This window comes from Columba livia, chromosome 9 (assembly GCF_036013475.1).
Source record: "Columba livia isolate bColLiv1 breed racing homer chromosome 9, bColLiv1.pat.W.v2, whole genome shotgun sequence".
Classification (NCBI taxonomy): domain Eukaryota; kingdom Metazoa; phylum Chordata; class Aves; order Columbiformes; family Columbidae; genus Columba; species Columba livia.
Window position 1 is genome coordinate 17,121,019 of NC_088610.1, and position 24,902 is coordinate 17,145,920.

Below are 24,902 nucleotides of genomic sequence, written 5' to 3' on the forward strand. Positions count from 1 at the left end.
CAGATAAAACTTGCTCTTATCTGGATCCCTAATGGTGACTGTGGATGGTATGCCCTATTTTTATGCCTATATTTTTAAAGTTAAGGTGGATCCTCCACTAAGGAGATCTGCACTGCAGGAGGGGGAAGCTGCCTTTGCCCAGTCCATGGAGTAACAGTGCAACTTCCTATTCTTACTACTGTTACTTGTTGCCTTGTGGCCATCTGTGCTTAGGGCCTCCTGCTCTGCCATGCGCATAGGCCCTGCCTCAGGGTGCTCACTCATACCTGAAAAGGCTGGCAAGAGGTGGGAGAACGCTCAGGGAGAAAGGGTGAAATTCTTTGCCCAGAGTTATACATAATAATTTTCAGTATCTTGGGCACTACAGTCCTTATTTCTGCAGGGGAGTTTTGCTGGTTGCTGCAGGTGTTTCCACAGTGCCACTTCCTTCCCACTTCATAGCAGATGTTTCATTTTGCCTGGCCCTGAGCAGAGACACACCCCCTTCTGTGCAGGGAACACCTATAGAACTGAGCCCAGCACTGCATAGCTGGTGCATGCCAGTGAGTTCCTTCCATTCTGCTCCTACACACCAGACACTAGCTTTTTGTGCCTTAAAATTTTCACCTATAGGTGAGGGTTGAATTAGAATTTGTCCCTTAAAGAAAGAAGCTCTTCACAGCAGCCAATTCTAAATTGCAGAAAAGCATCAGTTTTCAGAAACTATACAAACACTAGAGGATATTACAATAACGGAATGTGTAATTTCAAAATTACAATTAGAAATTCTGAGGGATGGTAAGTAATGGAAGTAAAATGTTTTACAATGTTTTTTGTTTCCAGGACAGCCTGGTACCCCAGGATTTCCAGGTGCCAAAGGTTTTAGAGGCCCAGAAGGTGATATAGGAGCACCAGGATGTCCAGGCTTCCCTGGTCCACCATGTGTCCCAGGTTTACCAGGGCCACCAGGACTCAGAGGTGCCGCAGGCCTGCCAGGACCTCAAGGTACACAACGTCCATCAGGTTGCCTCACAGCTCTAAGTTTTGCACATCTGTTCTAGCAGATTTAATCACATGATTTTTGTGGCTGTCATGACAAATACTTCCAAGAGTGCTGCTCATTAGTGGGGGTGTACATTATGTTTTACACATTTCCTTAAACTCAAGGAATGTATAGCATACATCTCAAATGTTTCCCAAGTTTCCTTCCCTTCCTATACTGTTCCTTAACTGGCCAAATCAGCGTGTTCGCTATCAAGTTATCCACAGAAGAGTAACTCTTATTCTATTGTCCTGTCATTACTGTGATACTTTTATCTTCCTTATTCTTAAACAGAACTGTTATTTATGGAGAGCTAGGAGACATACACATCAAAAGTGTTTAGGAATTAGGGCTTTTTCACAGGATGCTTCTACTGATATGTCTCTCACTGAAGAAATACAAGAAAAACATTGCAGGTGAAAAACCTAGGCAGTCAGGACTTCAGCACAGTAGCAAAGTTTCCAAGTCATTTTGGCATGTTTTATGACATTCAAATTTAACCCAAAATCTGTCATTTTTTACTTTTTAGATACAATTGCTGAACCCTTGTCCTGCATTTACATACATAGAATAAAGCTCTTTTTCTTCAGGCTTACCAGGCTTTAAAGGTCAGAGGGGAGACAGAGGCCTAAGTGGGCCACCTGGAATCAAAGGTCTCAAAGGTCCTCCTGGCTCACAAGGTCCTCCAGGTCCTCCAGGCTCCCGAGGACTTCCAGGACTTCCAGGCAATAAAGGGCCCCCTGGTTTCCCAGGACAAACAGGTATGTTAAACACCCTGCAGATCACCTCATCTGTAACTTCTCCTGTAGAGGGAGCTGTTCCTACTGCTGTTAAAGCTAGGCAGTACTTTGCACCCTCCTCCCTTTCCAGCTTCGAGAATAAGACCCTGCAGCAGGGCACAGGCAAGAACAATAGCATCCTCTGTTCTTTTTCTTATAATGAAAACAAAGGGATGGAAATAGCTTGATGCATCCTGGTGCTTTAGTTGTTTTACAACACTGACATATTTCCATATATTATTTCCTGACTGTTTGTAAGAGGTTGACGTTATAATATGCTATAATAAGAACAATATCTTGTTTATAACATCCACACTATCTCCTTTACTGATGCAGTCTGTGATTGTATGCTGATTAGTAAGTGGAGAAATAGCTTCACAGTTTGTCTAATACTTATTAAAAAAACGTGATTTTGGTCCTGAGTCACCGCTGGCTAATGGGCAAAAGTTCTCAATAATCATAGCAAAATCCTCTTTTCTTCTGTCATCTGAACAGAGAAGTCGTGATTTCCAGTAGCCACAAGCAAAATCTGGTGGTGTCTTAGGCTATGCATATTATTTGAGGTGTGCTGAGGATAGCTGCTTTTATAGTGAGTGAAGCTGAAAGCTCCAGAGTGTGGCAGCGGGGAGGGGGAAAATAATTATTTGCTTCAAGGCAATCTGGTTTTCAAGGCAAGTTTGATCTTGGCATGAAGCCACGCTCCAGCTATTGGGTCTCTAGCTTTGCTGATTCCCTAAGGAGACCTGCTAAACATCCTGCCTTTTGCTTTACACTCTTCCTTAGAATATGACAGCCACAGCATAGCAGGCTGAATATGTAAATAAAGCATTTAATATTACCAGGAAGCAAAGGGATTCATGGGCCCCAAGGATTCCCAGGACTCCCAGGAACACAAGGCCCAATGGGAATCTCTGGTATTAAAGGTGAAGAAGGAGAAATGGGTCCACCTGGGCCTAGTGGAGAATGTGGAGATATGGGAATAAAAGGTTTGTAAAAATCACTTCACTCTGTAGTTATATTATTGCTATGTTTAGTTTTGTTACTACTGTGTTAAGAATATATTTACTTTTTCTTCTTGTTATAAGGGTATATTCACTTCTATTTTCAGAGATACTAAATTCTAGATACAGTTATCTCACTTACAAATGCATGACGAAAAATAACTAAAGAAAAATTAATTCTGCTCAGATGAATAGGCGCATTTACCACTAAATCAAACACAGTAACATCACTTATTCAGGCAAACCTTGAATTTTGTCCTGTACACATCTGAAACTTTAGATTTTTCAAGTTTTCTATTATATTGTCTGTGTTCTTCAATCTATGTAAAACGTACAGGAAATAATCTCTCTAAATATTAACGTAAGAAAGAGAACAACCAACTCCAGGGTGCAATAACAGACAGTACACTATGGAGTAGACAATAAAATCACCATATTTCATATTCCAGACAAGCAGGGAATAATTCTGATTTAACATAACCTGGGTTACTAGTGAATTAACTAACAAAAAAAAAAAAAGAAGGCTAATAAATTGTGCGAGCAGTGAGCCTGCTGAAACCACTGAGAACTGCATTTGAAAGCTGTCTCTGTTATGGAAGTCTTCACTAAAATTAATTTTCAGGACATGTCATGAGGATTTACTTACATTCCATATGTTTGGTTCAAAGGTGAAAGAGGGCCTCCCGGAGACAGTGGCTGCATTAACCTCCGTCTTGAGAAAGGACAAAAGGGGGAACCAGGGTTTCCTGGTGAGGATGGATTTAAAGGTGAAAGAGGTAGGTTCATAAAATAAAGCCCTGCATATACACACATTCATCTGTTGTAAGTCACTGGTGTTTTTCACAGGTTTGGACTCACAGTTGCAGTAACACCCAGCTACCTTACCGTGTTTACAGATTCTTAAAATAGCAGGCTAGTTTCTTTGGACAATTACTAAGGCAATACACATAGGGGAATGCATAGCCATATGCAAAATAAGCGCCAAATCATAGCTCGACTATATTGGTTGTTATCTTGTTCTGCAATTAACTTCAGGTGAAAAAGGCAATACTGGTTTCAGAGGCACTCCAGGATTTCCAGGGAAGAACGGTGTCCCGGGACTGCCAGGTGACCACGGTGACACTGGACTGATGGGGTTTCCAGGATCACGGGGTCTCCCAGGACCAAAGGGCTTTAAAGGAAGTACAGGTTTTCAAGGACAACCAGGTGACCAGGTAAACTGAAAGCGGTAGTGAAGTGTCCTGGACTTTGCAGTTATCTCCTTCCTCCAAGAAACATGGTGAAGGGCACTTCTATTGTACTTACCCTTTAGATGCTCCTCCTGAAAACAGACTGTCAGAAAATTCCTTTCTGCAACACTTCAATCCTTTGATAACATTTTAGCAGGAACTGTAGTCAGAGTCAACAAAGGGCATCTACCCTCCCTCCTAGCTGCATGTTGTGATTTTGTTATAATATATGGCCACTTGGTGCAAGTCCAGGCTACACCACACTAATTAGGGGGAGAAAAAAAATGGATGCACAATCAAGTCTTTACCATGATTCCTAAGAACAGATTGACAAATCACTTACTGCAGAGATCATAATGTAGCAGCAGCACAAGTATGAAATTAGGAAAATGTATAGCTGTTTCTTGCTATATCAAGCTATATCTTGCTATGCGGAGCAGCCAAGCCAATAGACATGACAAACCAAGTCTTCTGTGCCCATACTGACGACTTACACCAAACAGAACCCAAGCAGGCAATATTGCTTAAGAACAAATAGAGAAAACTGCACATATATCACATATAAGATAAAATTCTTCTCTGGCTTGTATGCTAGGAAGACACGTTTTGAGATTACATGAAGCTTAAAGCACAGTTGTTTTGTGGTTTGTTTGTTTTTGTAAAGGGACATATCTTTGGTTCACTTGGCTTTTATTATATTTATTTGAAGAGATAATATGTTTGCTGATTACAGGACATTATTCAAAAGAAGAACTAAGAGAAACCTCTACATTCTTACTGTTACAGTACAACGTATTTCTGGTTAATGTTTATAGTAAATTTTGGGCAACATACAACAATATTTGGTACATTTTTACGGTACCTTTTAAATCAAATTACTAAAGCCATCTGTGGGGAATTTAAGCTGTTCAAGCCAAAAGTTAGCATAAACTATGGAAGCACAAATTCAAAATGATTAGCAAGTTTAATCTACAGCTTCTTGGAAGTGTTAGTGGTCACTGTTAGACATGTAACAAAGAAAGCATGCTTTGCTGTTGAGCTTCAGGCACAGTTTTGCTATTCATATTGATTGCTGGTCTGTTTACTGTAAGAGAACTGTTCTCTGTAAGAGAACCAAATGCTCTTACAGATCATTCCTGCTACACATATCCTATGTCAATCATTATTTTGTGTTTGTTTTTTTTTTTTTTTAAATCAGGGTGATTTTGGCTTACCAGGAATCCCTGGAAACCCAGGACTGACTGGCCCCAAAGGATCTAAAGGTAATGAGTTCAAACAGATGTACTTTTGAGAAGAGCAGTATTGTTAGGATGAGTGTGCTCTGATAGATGGCAAATACTCACTAGAACAGGGGAAACAGGACAGAAGTCAAAAGAATTAAAACACAAATATCATTAGAAACAAGTCTGACTTACCTGAGGAGAAAATTTGCGTTTTGCTATATTCTTTAACAGTTTGTCCCTTCTAAAGTAGGTCTTTCTAGTTTAGAAGATAAGTTTGTGTCAGATTTCATAGGGTTTAATATTCCATCAAACACATGCAAAAATCCACTCTTATGGATCTGTAAAATTTGTCAAATCAAATAAGAGAAAATGCAATTGTTTATGGCATTATGGTATAGTATTATACAGATATGTGGAATTTTAAAAATATTTTACATGATTTATATCTTTTTTTTATATCACTTATTTTCCAGGCTATGATTTTTGCATTCTTGGAACATCTGAAAGTGTAGCATAAGAAATCAGGCAGAGTTCATACCCCTGCAAGCAAAATTATTCAGTTTAAAAGATAAAGTTTTGCATATTATTTTTTGCATAGGTAGAGATTATTCTGAAAAAATTATCTATAATATTTAGATTTGTAAAGTGTTTCCGTGAAATACAAAATGGTATTGTCCATCATATTCCAAATTTCCATGAAGCAGGACTTCATTACTAATAACAAAATTAAGTCTTTGCTTGGAAAAAAGCATTAAGAGGACAGGAGAAATTATTTTCTCAGTTACAGTTTCCATTTCTTCAAAAATTCAAGACCTTCTCAGCCAGGGAATATGTCCCTACCAAAAAAAAAAAGAAAAAAAAAGAAAAAGTGAAGTAAAATAGTCAATATAAAGAAAACTTCTATGAAATGTATTGAAAACAAATTTACTGGAAAAGTTTTCCTTAAAACTAAAGCAGGAAATAGCCAGTAAAGGTGGGGGTTGCTATGGCAGGGGATTTCTCGCAACATTTGAACTTGATAGTTTCTCTTAAGCCTTCAGAGCAAAATCAGACAATGAAGCTGGAAACAGCAGGAGTTGGTAGGAGAGGTCAGACATTTGTACAGACAATTTAAGGCAAAATTGCTCAGAATTATTGATTACGTGATAAACAGGAATTTCAGCACAGACAGAGAGAAGAAGGTGTGCTGGCTTAAAGTCCTCAGCGAGTCCCTGAAAGGTCTTTACTGAGTAAAATAGACTCACACTATATTGATTTTGCATATCCTCACAAACCTACATAAGGAGTTCTCTTTGTTTAATAAAGTGTTACAGGGAGTTTATTCAATACCTTTTCATTATATGCTGTCAGTATTGGTAAAGTTCCCATAATTTTTGGTTTTGTTTTTGGCTTTTTTATTATGGAAAATTTACATGAATGCTGCCAGGAGTCATTCGAAACACAAATTGAGTTAATACTTCGAGACAAGTTGAGCTGGCAGATAAGTTGCATGGGCCAAAGCATTTTTCATTCTATGTTCTCAGTCCCTTTTATAGCTGCTAATATATATAGTAAATTATCTGATCTTAGAAAGTTGTCCAACTTTGGCTTTGTGGATGAAAAGGATACTTGTATGAAATGAAAGCTGTTGTCACTCAACAGGCAAGAGAGGTGACCCAATTCCTCTGCTTGGTACACGTGGTCGAAAAGGGCCTCCCGGAGATCCAGGATTACCAGGTACCTCTGACTGAAGAAAAAATTGGGCATAAAAACTTATTTTCTCTAAGTTTTGTTAGTGGATAGAGAGCTCTTCTTCATGTGTATTCATGAGTGGTATTTTCTATAGTTGTAAGCCCAGGGACTGGAGAGGCATCACAACGTGCAATATAGCCAGGATGAACATTGGAGGTAGAGGCTGTTGTCTAGTACAGCACCAACAAACTGACACCAGAATAAAACCTGGCTTGGCTGTTTCTTGCTGGGCATGTCTGCTCTTTCAGGTATTACCAGAGAGATGGGTAGAATTCATTGCTATATATAGATGCAAGGACCAGCATTATTTGTATAAAATTATTTTTCTAGTCAAGAAACACCTTACTGAACTTTTATATTTGTAAGCTTATAATGAAATGAAGAATGGGCAACTTTAAACAAATAAATGCTAGATTTTCTTTTTTCTTTAAGGACTCTGTGGATTCCCAGGAGAGAAGGGTTCACCAGGTATCCAAGGGCAACCTGGACGACCAGGATCCAAGGGTGACCCTGGATACCCAGGAATACCTGGATTTCCAGGTAATGCCAAAGTTTAAAAAATAGTGCCATGTAACAGCTCAAAAGATACATGGAACAGGAAAATTTGGCTGAGGAGGCACCTCTGTGGAGGATGCTGGAGAAATCGTAGATCATATGAAGGTGTGGATTGAAAGCTATTTCCATGCCCATAGACAGCAGCAATAGTCTGCTCACTCTCAGAGAGCAAAATCCATCAGTTCTTCATACATTCCCATACACTTTCAGGTACCTCTGATTAATGCAGTGTGCTGCATAGCATGAATAAAAAAGAAAAATAAATCAACAGTTTAATAGATTTGCACATTCATAGTTGTGTGTGTGTGTGTGTGTAGGAGCGACAGGTCATCAGGGATTGCCAGGAGAACCTGGAGAAAAAGGGAAACATGGAATTTTGGGACCTCCAGGATTGCAAGGATTACCTGGATCACAAGGCAGAAAAGGTAAACAGTATACAGTGCTGTTCTACTGGTCATGTAACAGCACCAGACATAAATACCATTTTAGTAGTGAAAATGGAAAAGGCTTGTCAGCAACATTTTGACTGTGTATTCTCTCAAACTGCTAGAAGAATTAAGCCAGTTCCCATTGCCTTTGAAAAATAACATAAATGCCACCTCAGAAAAATGGGATGCAACCTAAAATGAGTAAGGAAAAAGGCAGAAACAGATTCTGGCTCAGCTGATGTAACTGATAGCAGTAGTTAAGGAAAGAAAAAGGAGTTTGCAGTAATTCAGATGGTTCACTTCAATTATGCTGTGTTCTACCTTTTCACCAGGGAGTGCCACTGTTACTCTAACAAAACCAGCAAACTTGTGCAGGCAGTTTTGTCTTACAAATTTGTTTTAACAATTTGTCGTAAGATAACATGAGTTATTTTTGTTGGTGGTTTTGATGTTTTGTTTTCTCCAAAACCTGAGTTTTAATCCATTTAATGTAGAAACCTTTCCCCCAAATCCTAATTTACACTTATTCACAAGGATTGTTATGTTTAGATTGAACAGCAGTTCATCTATCAAGTTGTTTTTGTTGGAGAACATGATTAACCTTTGCTATACTGGGAATGACATACTGAAGTTATAAGCTGCATTAATGTTTTATAAAGAAAGGTAATCAGCTATGTACATTGTATCCTCTCTGTGTTATACTGTGCTTCATAAGCAGTTCCTGGACAGGAAGAATATTAGTGACCCGTATGCAGCAATCACAGTAAAGTAACACTTGGGGCTATGATAAATGCTTAGAGGGAACATGCACTTTTTCAAATTCAGCCTAAGGAAAAATTGAGGTTTTTCTATAAACTATTGAAAATTTACATTAAAAATGGAAACCATTTAGGATTGCTCGCAGTAAAGTATATGGTGCCAATTTAAACTGTCATAACAGATTCCTTGCTGGTGCATGATCTGCAAGAGAACATCTCATTGTTGCAAACAATATTTCCTGTATCAGAGGCAGAGATCTGCAGTGACAGGGATGTCTAAATTGAGAGGGGTGCAAAAAAATAAAAGAGCAGCATTCTTCTGCTGAAAACTTCTTAGTAGCAGATGGAATCTCTTTTCTTGTCATAAGTAGTAAACCACTTCTATATTGCACAGAAGTTATTCCAAGTCCTGCACAGGAAATGTAACAAATTAACACACGTGCTGCAGAGGGGAAAGTTCAGTTCCAAATGGTAATTCATTAGAGACCGAGTAGCCTGCTAAGCCTTAGGATTCTGTATATTGCCAGCATAGTTGAAAAGAGGGTTGACACCTTTGAGATTATATCCAGTAATGAAAACAGAATGGAATTTGTATTTCAGTTAAATTGATGAATATAGATCTTAATGCCATTTTCAATACATGTTTTTCCTAGCATTAGAAGTGAAACGGTTAACTGGCTATTCCTATCAAAGTACATGGCCTTGTTAGTCTAATTGCTTGTCATTTTCATTAAATGTGTTGTGCCTGAAGAACTTTTACATTACAAAAATTAGTTAAACAGCACCTACCAAAGCATAATCACATTTTCTTTATTACAGAGATAGTTTTACTAGTTAAGGGCTTGGTCTGGCAAGCCTTACTTGTATGAGTAATCTTTGATGAAGCAAGTAATATTAAGAACATCAGCAGAATTACTTGTGTGAGTAGAAGCAGAATTGGGCTGTAAAATACAGGAACAGTGGTTCATACATAGGTCAGCCAATTCAGCTGTACCTAGAAATATGGGACTATAGGAATCCAAAAATCTAGAATTATATGTGTTGATATTATAATAGATTGTTGGCGAATGTGTCAGAAATTCCCTGGAAAGCAAGTAAAACAAGCAAATCCTGACTGAATGAGCTAAAAAAAAAAAAGTTTTAAATGGTGACATGGATGCCAAAAATCATTAGAAGTTCATAATAATTTTAAAATACCACTGTTAAATTCCCAAAATTGGCATGCAGCTTTTACACCAATTTGAAAATGGGAATATCCCCAAAGTACAAGCAGGCTACAGAGAGCAGGACTGAAACTTAGAATGTCATGAAAAGTTAAAGAGCAGTTAATTAAAGGCAGAAAAGATATTACAAGCTGGAGTACTAGTATCCCATATTATGAAGGGGATTACTTAGAAGAGTATATTATCCATGTCTTGCAGGTTTTCAAACAATCTTCTCGATTTAAAATTTTTCCAGACCGGTGTTTGCTACAGGCTGGATTTTTTTCCTTTCTTTTCATTCTTTTGTTAAATTTTAAGTAAAATAATTCAATGGTTTCTGAGAACAAAGCTATGGGTTTATTGGTTTTGGTGTCTCTGTTAAAGGACTCTAGTGCCCTTTTATTTTTCCTTTCTCAGATGACTTATCTTTGAACTAGGGACCTTTAAATTTGGAAGGTGAAGCATTTAATGAAGGGTATTTTTGTTGCTATTCCTGCAGTAATTTGTCCCTGACAAATTTGACCCAATTTATAAACTTAAAAAAAAAATAATAATCCATTCATATGTGCTTAAGTAGAGCAATACATTCTCCTGTGATTCATGCTCTGGATATACAGCAGATCTGCGTGCTGCAGAACAGGCTGGGATCCAGCACAGGAACTGAAACAGAGAACCTACATCTTCTATGCCAGGAACTGGTGAGACAGGGAAAAGGAGACAGACAAAGATAATTTAGACTTGTGGAATACCACTGCAACTGGACGGGGAATCCTGTGTGACCAGGAGAGGACACGGTGGGGAGGGAAATCAGACAGAACAAAGATGGCAAAGAGACAGGAACAGGCCCTGCCAGTATTGTTCAACTTCTTGACAACTGGTGTCCACTCTTATCTGTCCCTGTCTGAGGCAAGAAATGTCCCAAGTCTATTCCTCTGTCTGAAACCTCTTTGAAACCTGTTACAAAATGACCCATCAGTTTTGCCAGATCTGTTCCTATCAGCAAGTGACAGGCTGCTGTCTGCATTTAGTGGTGTACATCCTCACATTTGATACTTTGTCTATACAACTTAGGAAACTACAAAGTGCTAATGACGTTACACGTTTACTCTCTACTGCAAGCAACAAACACAATCCCAGATTAGTTCAGCTTTAAGAAGAGATAAAAAAATGCCATCTATGTTTTTACTTATTGTGTTTTAGCAATTTTCAGAAAAGCACAGATTATAAAGTACAAGTTATACACTTGACTACCATGAACACTCAGCCTGTGATCTGGTCATCTCATGAAAATCACTAGTGACAAAGCTGCTGTATACTATCACATGTCAGCATAGGTCTCAATTACAGATACATTGTCTTCAAAGACTTTGTGCTTTTCAGTTTAAAGAATTTTTGTAATAGCATCATGAAAAAAAACAACCAACCAACCAACTAATATTGTCTTCTGTGTGAAATCTGAAGGACTGGGGGAAAGCAGCAAGGTGAAAAATTATCTTCTTTCTAGTACATGTAGATTAAATTGCACTTATATTTGGAACAGCGAAGTTTCAGCTTTACAGTTATTTTAGGCAGTGTCTGCATGCAGGTCACCTGGTCAGGCAGTGACAGCACAGCCAGCATTGGGCTAGCAGTAGTTGTAGCCAACAGTAGTCTGGCCACAGACAGGAGCTTCACTGTAGAGTCAAGCCCATACTGAGCTTCCTGCTGCTAGCTGCAGTATAGCAATACCTAAAGGATTAAAAGGTATGTTTGCTAATTGCTTTGAGGTGAAACTGGATCATGATTGCTATTTTCAGATTTTTCACATTTTCCTTTCCGAAAAGACTGCATTCAGGTGCAATGTGATTTCATCTTCAATTGCCAATAGGAATCAAATTCAGCAAATACCCTGCCTTGATCCAGAATGTGCTCCCAGAAAAAAAAAAGCATAATTTTTAATTGCAACTTTAAAGGATTATTGTGGCACCCAGTCATGCCTGTAATACCTCTCAGGTCTTCCCGGACTGCCCGGACTGGATGGCTTGGATGGACTAAAAGGTCAAAAAGGTTCTTCAGGATCTCCAGGTAAAGAAGCGGGATAGCTATGTGGAACAGAAAATCTTAAGTGACTGAACGTGCAAGGAATGATGCACGTTATTTTGATATTTGCCTTCCCCAGAAGATATTAAGGCCCAGACTAAACTTTCAAACAGAATCTCAAGTATGCCTAATGACACACCTGCGGTTATTTGTGGGGAAAACTTTAAAACTTCCATTACTCATAGTTTTGTTGGAACCTTTCAAGGCTGTTTATAAAATGAAAATATTCAGTGCAGATGATTCAAAGTAGAGCCAAGTCTCCAGTTTTTTTTTTTTATATGTAAAAGATAAATTAACAAATTAAAAGATTTATGAAATCCCAGCCCTGTTAAAGTCCATGGGAGTTGTGCCACAAACTCAAGAGGAACCTGGATTTCACTCACACTAATCTATTTGCAACATTCAAAAGGTGCTTTTGAAGCATTATTAAACAGTGCTCACCATCTCTCTAGAGATTATAAGTTTATGCCAGTAGAAAATTAAATTTAGGACCATACAGTCAGTTTGTACTTCAAGTTACAGACAGTAGTGGCATCATAAAATAACCCCTGAAGAAGAGCATTAAAGCAAAAAGATTGCTTTCTTTGAAAGAGATGAATTAGGGCCAGATTCAACAAAACTCTATCCAACTTCCAAGAGAGAACCAGAAAAATAGCACTAGGCAACCCTTGCAAGGAAGAACATCTGCAGCTGATATTTCTATTCTGCACATCTGTATTTGTACTCACTGCAAACTTTATGTACATAATTGTTTTCCTATAAAGGTCAAAGTGAAACAGGGGCCCCAGGATACCCAGGAGAACCTGGACCAAAAGGAGACAGAGGTGAACCTGGATGGCCTGGTATTTCTATTCCAGGCCCCCCTGGAGAAAGGGGATTCCCAGGATTCCCAGGTAAGAAAGGGTTTTCTCCTTAGTGATGCCCTGCGGAGTTGAAATGAAGCTCATACAGGGTCTTCCCCTGGTTAGTATGAACATTAATGCATACCCAGAAGATCCCCTCCGTAACAACATTTTTGTTGCAATAACATGCTGATGTTTCTTGAGTAGATTCAGAGATCCCAGTATTTCTTGTTTATTATGTTACAGAAAATGAAAGAATGAGAATAGAGAATGATGGACTTGGACAGATGCAGGGAACTGCTAGGTGGAGTTGACTCTTGGGAAGAAATTCCTGAAGAAAAAGAGTGTAAGAGATCTGGTAGTCACAGAAATACAGTAAATCTTATCAACTATTCTGATGTAAATGGCATAGAACTGTATCACAAGATTGCTGTGGTTGTTGCAGAGCCTTGGTGAGATAGGAATTGCATAGAAATAGGAAAAAGCAAGTGTTTGAGAGAGGGCTACTAAGGTTAAGAGACTGGAGCATCTGTTGTATGAGGAGAGGCTGAGGGAGTAGGAACTGCTAAGCCTCCAGAAGAGAAGGCTCCGGAGGGATTTTATCAATGTGTATAAGTACCTGATGGGAAAAACATGGAGACAGATTCTTCACAGTGGTATCCAGGGACAGGATAAGAGGCAATGGGTACAAACTGACATACAGGAAATTCTACTGAAATATAAGGAAAAGTTTTCTTTTTCCTGTGAGGGTGATTAAATATGGGAACAGGTTGCCCAGAGAAGTTATGAAGTGTCTGTCCTTGGAGATTCTCAAAACCCAGCTGGGCAGAGTCCTAGGCAAGCTGCTCTAGCCTCCTGCTTTGAGGAGGAGGTTGGACAAGAAAGTCTCCAGAGGCCCATTCAAGCCTCAGCAATTCTGTGATTAGAAATGACATGAGCTTTGTGCTACCAAACCTTGCCACAGTGTGTCATAACATACAGAACAAAACTAGCAGGGGTGAATTCTGGTGAGGTGAATTATTCTAAGGTGAAGACAATTTTTCTGAACTCAGTTACTAGTTCGTGAATTGGGGGAGTCAACAGAATGGTGTCGTTGAGGAAAAAAAAAAAAAAAAAAGAGGTTTTATTCTAAGATGTATTAACACTGCTTGACATAGGATGGGCAAGACCTCCCATGGTATCCTGTGTCCAGCTTTGACAAACTGGGAAGAACTCACTAGAGAGAAAATGGACGGATGGGGTCAAAAACTAGACTGAAGAAACTAGATCTGCTTTGTAGAAAAGAGAAGGCACCACAGTACAACACATGTTCTAACAAGCTGCAACTATTCAAAAGTGTTATGCAGAGGATGATAACCTGTAACTCTTTCTGCCTGCCATACGTAAAAGTGCTAATGTCTTTTTTTTTTTTTCAAAAAATCCAGATTACAAATTGGGAAAGAATATACGTTTAAGGCTAGTAAATTCATCTTATTCAACAACATTTTTAGGAAATGGCTGAACTCACTTTTGCTAGGAACAACCTGTGAATACTTATCCTGTCCCGGGCAGAATGATTCTATAGTCTTGATTCATATTTCTACCATTTCTCCCATTGTTAGAATTCAGGAGAAGGCAGCTACTTGCAGCAATATGTCAAGGTGTGATGATGCATTCTTTAGTTTAAGTACATTTTATGGGAAGAATTAAAAATTTTAGAAGATAAATATTTTCACTTCACAAGATGTCTTCATTAGCCTAATCACTGGTACGCTCAGTATACAAGTGAGAGCATACATTATCTCCATGACTTCATGTCAGCATTCTTTAGTTAGTAGCTTATTTCTGTAATGTAAAAAAAAAAAAACCTCAGATTTTTTTTTTCTTTCTTTGTTTTGTAACATGTGATCCCTTAGGTAGAAGAGGACCTGTTGGACCCACTGGACCTATGGGAAGATCTCCTGATAGTGCTTCTCCTGGTCCTCCAGGTGATCAAGGACCACCTGGTTTAAATGGCATCAGAGGTATTAAAATGAAAAATACCCAATTTGATAATGGAAAAAGCCCCTGAAGCTACTAGGAGTAACTGGATTGCTGTCTATGGAACAATGGATAAAAGTGCATAGGGGAACAAAGAAACCAATCAATACCTCAGAGAATACACAGAGAAGTGGAGAGATCACCAGAGCAAGAATAAAACAGAGATCTCCAGATTTAGTTTTCTGGCCTGTATGGTAATTCTGTACAAGTCCTGCTGCTACAACATATCTCAATTTCAACACAAATAAGATCACTGGCCTCTCTTCCTTGCAAGAAGGATAAAAGATGTTGTCCAGAGGCCTGCCATTGTTGGTAAACCCACAAAAAGCTTTCCAATCTAAATCCAGTCTTGGGAAAGCTAAAGCTGGCAACTCTTTTGTAAGCATGTACGTAGACCTCACTTCTGTTACAAAAAGGGGTTGCCAAGGGATCCAGTCAACTCCTATTGATTTGGGTCCTCAAATGGAGCTCTTGCAAGTTGTTCTGGCCCCTTACATCAAGTATTACCTGAACCAGTCCTTACTTCCTATTATGAAACAGGGTAGGGAGACTGGATGTGTAAGCAACACTGTAATAAATATAGAGTAACAGCGTCTCAACACCCATAACATTAACTTGCTGCCTTCTACTTGCACAAATCTACAGGGGATTTGGGAGCTATTCCTATTATTGTCTTCCTTACAATGCCTTGGACAAAGGCTATTGGTAATATTTCCAAAGACATGCAAGGGCTCTCCTACATCCCAGGGAGAAAACCCAAAAGCAAAAAAGCCAGTAGAACATGACTATTTTTAGAAGTTTATGCTTTGTTCATATATTAAAAATATGAAATATAATAAAGTTATTTTACCATAGGCCAGCCGGGCAATCCTGGTCCTCCTGGAGAGACTGTCTTTGTGCGAGGAGATCCAGGTGATATTGGTATTCGAGGGACACCAGGTAATCCTGGGCAGCGAGGGCAACAAGGAGCCAGAGGTTTTCCAGGAAACCAAGGAAGAAGAGGTCTACAGGGTATGGTCTGAGATGTCTTTAACAAGCACATGTACTTACAGCCAGTCCTTAGCAACTGAGCCTTGTGTACAGGGGATTGCCCTTGGAGACTGAGCCAGGCAGGAGGGGTAGGCTGGACATTGCACACCTCCAGATAAGATAGGGCTGGGGTAGAAGGTCAGAGTAGAGCCAGAGTCACATGTACTCCTTCCAACAGCTTCTTGGAAGACTCCCCTTCCAAACTGAGAATGAGGCAGTAAAAGTTTTGAATCTGCCAGATAAAGCAAACCTTGACCTCTCTGCAGAAGGCTTGAGAAACTATGAAAGATGCAGATGTGTTTGAACTGACAGTCTCACATCTGCCTCACATCAATAGCATTGTGCTTTCAACAGATTCTGTAGTTTGAAAACAGGGATCTAGATACCCAGCTTCCACACACTGCATAGAACTCCTGCCTACAATAATCCCTTCCAATCTCTAGAAAAAGTCCTGAATTTCAATCCATTTCAAGACCAGGGAGAGAAGAAGAAAATGTGCATTTCTTTCTGGAAGACAACAAGACCCAAGCTGTCCCAAGAATTTTTTCTTACTCAAGCAGCCAAGACTTCATCTTATTCATATATTCACTTTCCCACAATACAATCACATGTAATTGCACAACTCTTTTCTTTCCAGGTCCTATGGGAATCCATGGCCCACAGGGTCCACCTGGTGCTATAGGACAACCAGGAGACCAAGGTTTTCAAGGAAAACCTGGTCCCAGAGGTCCCACAGGTACTTATGAACCTCACTCAATTGTAATCATGATCTTTCTGTTCATATATAATCTTAATGTTTACCTGCATACAGGCAATTTGAACAATCTCAGGAAAAAAAAAAGAAAAAACACAACTGATGTCTCATGTGTAAAAATTTCTGAACCATGTGTTTGTTTCTAATGTCACTTCATGTAGGTGATTTCAGTTCTCATTTTATTCTTTACTCTAATTTACATGCCTGAAACTTGTTTCTACGTGCACCACAATGGCCACAATCTGCTTTCCATTTTTCAAATCCTTCAGGTTTCATAGGTAAGTTCATGACTCAATTATTGTTCTTTTCACATGGGCTTCCTTCTATATAGATACATTCCATTCTTATTAGAAGCTATTCTTGGTTTGGCTGCTAGATGGTAGATGCTGCTAAAACAACATAGTTCTAATAGATTTTTCACATCAGTAGCTAGCACTTCTAAGCAGACCAACATCATGATAATGCTACACTGAGAAGTGTCTCATGCTTTGATGTCAAACTTGTGAAATACTTTTGTTTCAAATCATCATTTTGGGTTTTAGTTGTCACACAAGACAAACTCAAAAAACTTAGCAAAACCTTATATCCTAACACTGGATTAGTAAAACACTGAACCCTTAATCTGACTAAATTGATCTGATTCTGCTTTTGTTCCAAAATGCAAATAGCCAATGGCTCCCAGTAACTTTCAATATATAAAATGTGCCCTTTTTTTTTTTATTATTGTAATTATTTGAAATGGATATTGTGCGCTAGCTTCCTTGGTCTGCTTATTGATGGTTTTGCAGCCAAAGAATAGGCAAAATACTGTAAATGTTCACATGTGCTAAGGTGCTTGCGCTGAAATTGGGCAGAGTTTAGGCTTTAACTCAAATCAGTTTGGGGCACATTAATACAGAAATTGTACATCAAATATCTGAAACATAGCATCTAGCATACACACACGCACTTGCTAACACATGCTTGCCGTGCTATTAAAATGCCATGCTAAAAGACCAAGAGTAAAATTAAAAGCAGTGAGACTCAATAATTCAAGATTTTAAAATACTTAAAGTACACACTTGAATACCAAAACCAGCTAACAGTTATGTTGATTTTTCACATGGGAGTTATTAAGCAATCTTTTGTCAAATTTTGTTTCCTATTACACATTCCAGGTGACCCTGGTGAACCAGGAAAAATAGATGATTCGTGCTCTGCAGTCCCAGGGCCTCCTGGGGACGCAGGACAAAGAGGACACGATGGCTCTGTAGGATTACCAGGGCCAATAGGCCACCCTGGACCCCAAGGTAAGCTTGTGTTTTGAAAGCCTGGATGTCTAGTTTAGCTATTTTGACAACAAATTGAAAAGGGTCAGAGCATCAGTGTTACTTCTCCATGTTTTACCCTGTCTCTTCCCCTTAAAGACTTATTAACAGTCTCCAGAAACATGTCATGGGCTGGTTAATGCTGAGGATGATGAATCAGTGTAACCGAACCAGGTGACCTGCACTTGCCTGCACCGCATTTCCTTTCTCCTGGCCAGGGAAGGCAGAAGCATCCTGCACTGTGGAGAAAACAATTCTTCAAACAGTATCTGTCCTTTTTACCAATCAATGAAAAAGCAATGCCTCAAACCTCTCCTATGGTTTAGACAGGTTATATTTGGAGGATGTTAAAATACACATGCTTTAAAATTTAGCAATAATGAATCACAAAGCTCTGTTAACTGAAATCCTAAAGGATACAGAAGTCAGAGACTTGGCTACAATAGCACTTTTTATCTGTTGGAACATGAAAAGTTACCACAAAAGAAAACTGGCCGAAGAGACTAAAAATAAAGTGATGAAAGACTGAAACATTCTTTGATAGATAAAAAGAAAACAAGGGCAGTGCTGGTTCTGATGATTCCAACAGAGAAGATTCCATCTTCATGGAAACACAGCGTAGCATGTCTGCATGTTGCCCTCAGTTTAGGTTGTGCCTAAAGGTGATATATTTAGTTTAGATAGTGGAATCGCTCCTGTGGTTTTAGATATTTCCTACTTGGGAAACCAAAGTTTGTTGTGGTGGCTGCACTGGACATGCTATGTCTCCAGAGAGAAAAATCTGTGATTTTCTCCCTGCAGTACTCATTCCCCTCATGAAAGTGAACATGAGGCAATTTTCAGTGAACTATCTGGTTTTACAGATCTTAATTGATTTGGCAACTAAAAGTTGTTTCTGGGGTTGAATTGCTGTGTTTCCATTATATATAGCATTAAAGCAGTTTCTGTAAAACCAGATGATACAATGATACATACTTGCACTGGTTTTATAAAAGAAACACTTAGTAATGCTTTTCCTTTCATTAAGATAGCAGAATTCAATTTTTTTTTTCCCAGCTCAGAAGGCATACTGGAGGTTTTACTGGCAAAAGAAAAGTGTATTACTAGAACTTCAGTGTACTTGAGCTTTGGCAAAATAGCTGTGCTACCAACCTCGAAAAGCTGTTAAATTGTTTTGACTGGTTTAGATTTTCAGAATGAATCTAGTAACAATTAGCATGAGGAAGTTTTGAATGTTGTGAGACAACCTTGAATTACTCAGTCTGCAGGTTAAATAGCAAAATTTGCAAGGAATGAAGCACACCATTAATGGAAACAACTGTGGTGCCAGAGAAACATACTCACATGTGAGCTTTTTTAACAAAAGAGGTAAAATAATGCTGAGGGCATTAATATCTGACAAGTATAACTTTGTTCAATTCCAATTATGTTTAGAGCAGCGAGTCAATGGGACCATTGCTGTCTGTGCCCTGTATATGAGATGTCTCTTTTACTGTAATGGCCACACCTCATTATCTGTTTGTATAAAAATGCACATACATATGAAAATCACAGAAAGGTGAGGCCATCAGGAGCCTAAAATATCTTTACCCTTCCCCACTGGATGTAGTCCCGTTCTGCAGTCCCTCTCTGTTCTGTAGGTACTCCAATATATACATTACTGCACAGGAAGTTCACTACACATTTAAAGACTTTGTTGAATTGAGTCTTAAAAGATGAAGGACTGGCACAGGATGAGTTATAACTCATTACATGGTACAGATGGTACTGATGGAAATTCTGCAAGGGGCTTTGTCATGATAATATTTGTTAGTGGTTTCATTTCTGCTGTAAATCACACAAGTTCTATAGGGAGGACATAAAACCTTTCCAGCAGTTGCTGAAGTTGCACCTCTGAGCTACTACTGTGGTCACAATGTGAAGCTGTAAATACAATTCCCAGCAAAGAGCATTTCTGTATCTTTCTGTCCCAAAGCGTCATTTCTTGGTGCTGTCAGATCTGCTGACTGGCCCTTTACATGCTGTGGGTGTTTGGACAATCTATAACCTTTAAATGGAGCCATATAAACAGAAAGTGCATACTTCGTATTTATCTAGGAAGAAAAGGTGAAGAAGGGGCATGTGGCCTGCCAGGTCAAGATGGCTTACCGGGGCCACCAGGACCACCAGGTGACCAGGGGAATGTAGGAGAGCAAGGGTACGCTGGGCCACAAGGTAAGAATGGAACGTGACTTTGCGGGGAAGAGAAGTGTGAGATGACGTATAGACTAAGCTGTACTCCCCCAGTTCACACATGGATACATCCATCTCTAGCCTGAGATACCATGACATTTCTTTACCCCTCCCAATTTAAGCACTGATGTGACATTTGTGAGTGATTTTATAATACATAAAAAGACCTATTGGAAGAGAATTTATCTCAGCATCCATTATTGACCAGAAAGGCAAATAACCACACACGCTTAAACACCATATGTCAATAGGTATACATTTCTGAGTCAGGGCTAATGGAGCAACTATGTGAATAATTAAAATTGTATTTTAACTGTGCCTACTGTTTAATAAATTAATGATTTAATACATACATGAGGAAAGGGCATCGACTGTTACTGAAGGGATTCAAATTCAGTCCAGACAAGTCATCCTAGTAGGTTTGGGAAATCATTGCCCACCTCAGTTCATTTCTCAGTCCATAGTGCACAGGGCAGAGGCACAACAGAAAAGCCAACTGACAAGCACTCGGTGGCAATCTAGCTCATTGCTCTCCCAGCAGAAGGGTAAGATGAGGCTACTGATGTTTTTATTGCTTGTGGTAAGCTGTGAAGTTGTATTATACTCAGTCAGACACTCCTTACTGAACACTTAAATATAGTAAAAGAGAAAAGTTCACACTAGCTATGTGTTCATACAAGTAAATTCCTTTTGCCTTTTCTCCTATATATAAGGTCCACCTGGCCAGACTGGCATCCCAGGACCACCAGGCCCTCATGTTAGATCTGCGAGTGGATTCTTGCTCATCCTGCACAGTCAGTCAGACAGAGAACCACTCTGTCCACAGGGGATGCCAAAATTATGGACTGGCTATAGTCTGCTGTACCTGGAAGGACAAGAGAAAGCTCATAATCAAGACCTTGGTATGTATTGTGGTACATAACTGCGCCCTAGTTAAGTTCTAATACAGTGTGATCTATACAACGAAAAGTCAAATGGAGCACACGATAGAATCCTCACTTATTTTCTACAGACTCAAAACTAACTTACACTGATCACAATTATATTGGTTATGCTGCCCTGTTATGCGACCCATTTAAAATGGCTTTTTGCTGCTATGCAGTTGAATGAAATGTTTCTCTAAGTAATTTAGAATAGAGGCTGGAGAGGTGAGTGACTTGTTTCACTCACCCTGGCCAGTCAAGTAGGGCTGTCTTTGAACTCACCGGTGAGATTTTCCTAGGTCAGAAATCTCATTTGGCTACTCTGAAATAGCTCCCTGGAGGGTCTTCTCCTTTTTACTGTAGAGCAACTTGGGAAATAGAGCTGGTTAAGTAGATGGTTACAGTTCAGTAATATATATAAGCTTTACAAATAAAATTATGGAAGATGCATGCAGCAGAATCAGTCAGCAGATGATTTTTTTTGGAAAAGACAGAGACAAATTTCTCCTAAAGACAGCTCCTTTTGGTGTCTTAGGTCACTTCTTCTAAGTCTTCTACTGTTCCAACTAAAATTAGCTGTCTAAAAAAGCAACCTGACTTGCAGTGTGAGGAACTGATTGGCTCCAATTTGCACAGAAGAAATTTCCTGAATTCTTTTTATCTCATTATACAAGAAGCAGAGAAGCCTCCTAGGAGGAAAGATCAAGGACCTAATAAGCTGGACAAAAAAGATATGCTTAAAAGAGTACCAAGAAGAGAGATTTTAGTACAGCAGTGTTGTTCTGAAATGTTTTCACTATTGGGCATTCCCCAGGAGAGCCGGTTGGGAAGAGAACACCTTGTAACAGTAGTGAAAATAAAATTCAAAGAGAAGTCAGTCCTTGTTTCCTGTAACCAGTGTATTCTTTTTGCAGGCATTTTCCTTACTCAAGCTACTCCAGATCAGAATAGAAAATTACCAGTGACAAACAAAACTGGCTTCTGTATAGAAATGTCACATGTCTTTAAAGAAGGCAGTAGGGTTTTGAGGCATTACAGAAATAACAAATCAAGCACAAAGTTCAAGGCAGAACATATATGCAGTGATTATTATTGTTAACTAAATAGGTCATCATGAAACTGTTCTGAGGTCAGTTCTAGGAGAAGAATTTCACCTCTGAAGTATGTACTAGTCCTTTCTTAATTCCCACTAATGTCTGCCTGATGAGAATTTTGCAGGATTTGCTCTGCAAAATCCCTCAATCCTTTTATTTCACTTTGAGAATCTGTGAGACCTTTCTGGAAGGCCATAGAACAGCTACTGAGACTTACCTTAACACACTGGTACAACTGCTTGTCACACTTCACAAAATTTTTCTATTTACGAGCATTGGCATTTGGATTCTCACTGCTCCTAATGAGTTCGTAAGTAGCTTATCTCCCTTTAAACCAGGCACCACCTCTTGCCTAATTTATTTTTCAGTGTTTGCACAGCTAAGAAATTTGTTATCATAACTGTTTCCCATGGTGACAAACTACATCATGTTTAAATACCAGATTGTGACACAAATATTATTGATCAAAGGAAGATACTTGTTATTAAAAAAAGTTTGTTTTCAATATAACTAGCCATTTTGGTAAAGAGCCTGGGAGGTTTAAGATCTGTGAATAACTCCTGTTACATAGGTTTATGGCAACATTGGCCAGAATATTGTTCTCAACTTACCTAGAAAGAAGTGGAGTAATTTGCATCATTTGTTATTATTTTCAGGTCTGGCAGGATCTTGTCTTCCCGTATTTAACACCATGCCCTTTGCTTACTGTAACATCAACCAAGTTTGTTACTATGCCAGTCGAAATGATAAGTCTTACTGGTTGTCCAGTGCTGCTCCTTTGCCAATGACACCTCTTTCTGAAGAAGAAATCCAGCCATACATCAGCAGGTGTGCCGTGTGTGAGGCCCCAGCTCAGGCGGTGGCCGTTCACAGCCAGGATCAGTCAATTCCTCCCTGCCCGCTCAACTGGAGAAGTCTTTGGATAGGATATTCTTTTTTGATGGTAAGAGTCCAGGCACATGATCATATATAGAAGTTTCTTTCATAAAGTGTTTCATGTTCCAAAGGTTCAAATATTTTTAGCTCTGAAAAGTAAACTATCCAATGTCTTGCAAACATTAAAAAGGAAAGTTCACAAAAAGAAACAAGATGAGGCTTAGTTCCAAACTGCAGAACCTGGCTGTAGTTATACAGACTGAAGTCATAGACTTACGCTACACATTTCTTAAAATTACAAAGATTTTGCTTGCTTGTTTTTAATAAACAGTGGGATTTTCATGCACGAAGACACACTTTCCAGAGTTAGAGATCCAGGTCTTTTTAATGCCATCCTCCAGTTACATTTACCCTAGTTTAGATAACAGCATTGTTCAGAATCCACCTGGGTTACTGTTTTCTTCAGTTGATAAATACCAGAAAAATAAGTGAGCTGCTCTAGACTTTTGAGATTAACTCGTCACAGAGCGTATTCAGATTTTCTCCAGCAAAGACGACTTACTCCAATTTAAGATCACCAAAAATAGTGCAGTTAAAAGCAAATCAAGTCAGAAAACGACAGATTAATGTAATTCACCTATTTTTCATGCACAGTTATCAAGTTCTTTCATTGTTCTTTCCAGCACACTGGATCTGGTGATCAGGGTGGTGGACAGTCTCTGATGTCACCTGGCAGTTGCCTAGAAGACTTCAGATCAGCACCATTCATTGAATGCCAGGGTCAGCGGGGAACGTGTCAGTTCTTTGCTAACGAATACAGTTTCTGGCTAACAACAGTGATGCCTGAGCTGCAGTTTGCATCAGCCCCCCTGTCAGGAACTCTTAAAGAAGGACAAGAGCAGAGGAAAAAGATCAGTAGGTGCCAGGTATGCCTGAGGCATGGCTAACAAGCAAAGAAAAACCTGCTGGAGGGGGACTTGCATGAAGATGAACAATGTGCTACAGGTTTAAACAGTATTTAATATTTGAATATATTTGAAGGTGTGCAGCACTGTTCTTTTTGTTTGAATGGATACACAAGACAGAGATGAAGGATCTGTTGAGCCTCACCCACCCATGTACACACATCTACAGGTAGTAAATCTACCATTAACAACTTAATTCAAAAAAATTAAACTCTGGCACATTGGAGCCTACTGCCACAATATACAGGTAACAAGGTGAGCCTGGAGGGTTGAATCAAGTCAAGAATACCAAGGAAACCACACATGGTGTGCAAGATGATGGACTTCCTGTTAGAAATGGCATTTATAACAAGAAAAGTATGTGCATTTATATGTTATATTATAAATATTTATCCTTATAGGTACAGACGTGCAAACATAGAAATGTCTGAAAGCCATAGAGCTGGATTTCCCAAGCTAAAGAAACTCACACATGCTGTTTCTGAGGGCAGGGGAAAATGTAATTGTTAAAAAAACCTCATAATAAAAACTATGAAGATCAAAGTCTTTTACCATTGCAGTACTGAACCAAACTGCAAAAGAACTGTTACTTGGGCTTTCATAAGCAAAAAGTTGCAAATCCATTTAACAGCAGTTTATGTAAGAAAATAAAATTAGCTGAGATAACAAATCCTTAAAAAGCTATATTTACATTTGCAATTAATTTCTAAGAGCAGTTAAATTAAATCAAGCTCCAATCCAAGCAGCTGAAGAAACAAAGCAGGTTCTAATATTAATTGTAAAGAAATAGTGGCATGGTGGTAAAATGGGTGAACTTATCCGAGTGATGATGTTAAGAAGCGTTACAACAATTGT

The 24,902-nt window shown here is 39.0% G+C and overlaps 1 protein-coding gene across 2 annotated transcripts in view; it reads left to right on the plus strand.

Annotated features, from left to right (window-relative positions):
- The window catches only part of COL4A4 (collagen type IV alpha 4 chain), a 71,016-nt gene extending 46,426 nt beyond the window's left edge, over positions 1–24,590 (plus strand). The window contains exons 29-48 of one of the 2 annotated variants that reach the window (XM_065074020.1): positions 823–984; positions 1,612–1,782; positions 2,643–2,786; positions 3,470–3,577; positions 3,837–4,015; positions 5,229–5,292; positions 6,895–6,969; positions 7,417–7,524; positions 7,857–7,964; positions 11,920–11,991; positions 12,771–12,899; positions 14,744–14,851; positions 15,723–15,878; positions 16,534–16,632; positions 16,920–16,928; positions 17,808–17,939; positions 20,055–20,171; positions 20,903–21,091; positions 22,863–23,149; positions 23,766–24,590. In XM_065074020.1, the coding sequence (XP_064930092.1) occupies positions 823–984; positions 1,612–1,782; positions 2,643–2,786; positions 3,470–3,577; positions 3,837–4,015; positions 5,229–5,292; positions 6,895–6,969; positions 7,417–7,524; positions 7,857–7,964; positions 11,920–11,991; positions 12,771–12,899; positions 14,744–14,851; positions 15,723–15,878; positions 16,534–16,632; positions 16,920–16,928; positions 17,808–17,939; positions 20,055–20,171; positions 20,903–21,091; positions 22,863–23,149; positions 23,766–24,029 (2,681 nt within the window). In that variant the 3' untranslated portion in view covers positions 24,030–24,590. Of the gene's footprint in view, positions 1–822; positions 985–1,611; positions 1,783–2,642; positions 2,787–3,469; positions 3,578–3,836; positions 4,016–5,228; positions 5,293–6,894; positions 6,970–7,416; positions 7,525–7,856; positions 7,965–11,919; positions 11,992–12,770; positions 12,900–14,743; positions 14,852–15,722; positions 15,879–16,533; positions 16,929–17,807; positions 17,940–20,054; positions 20,172–20,902; positions 21,092–22,862; positions 23,150–23,765 lie in introns of those variants that run through there. The other variant, XR_010474705.1, reaches the window with a different exon arrangement.
- Positions 24,591–24,902: the final 312 nt, after the last annotated feature.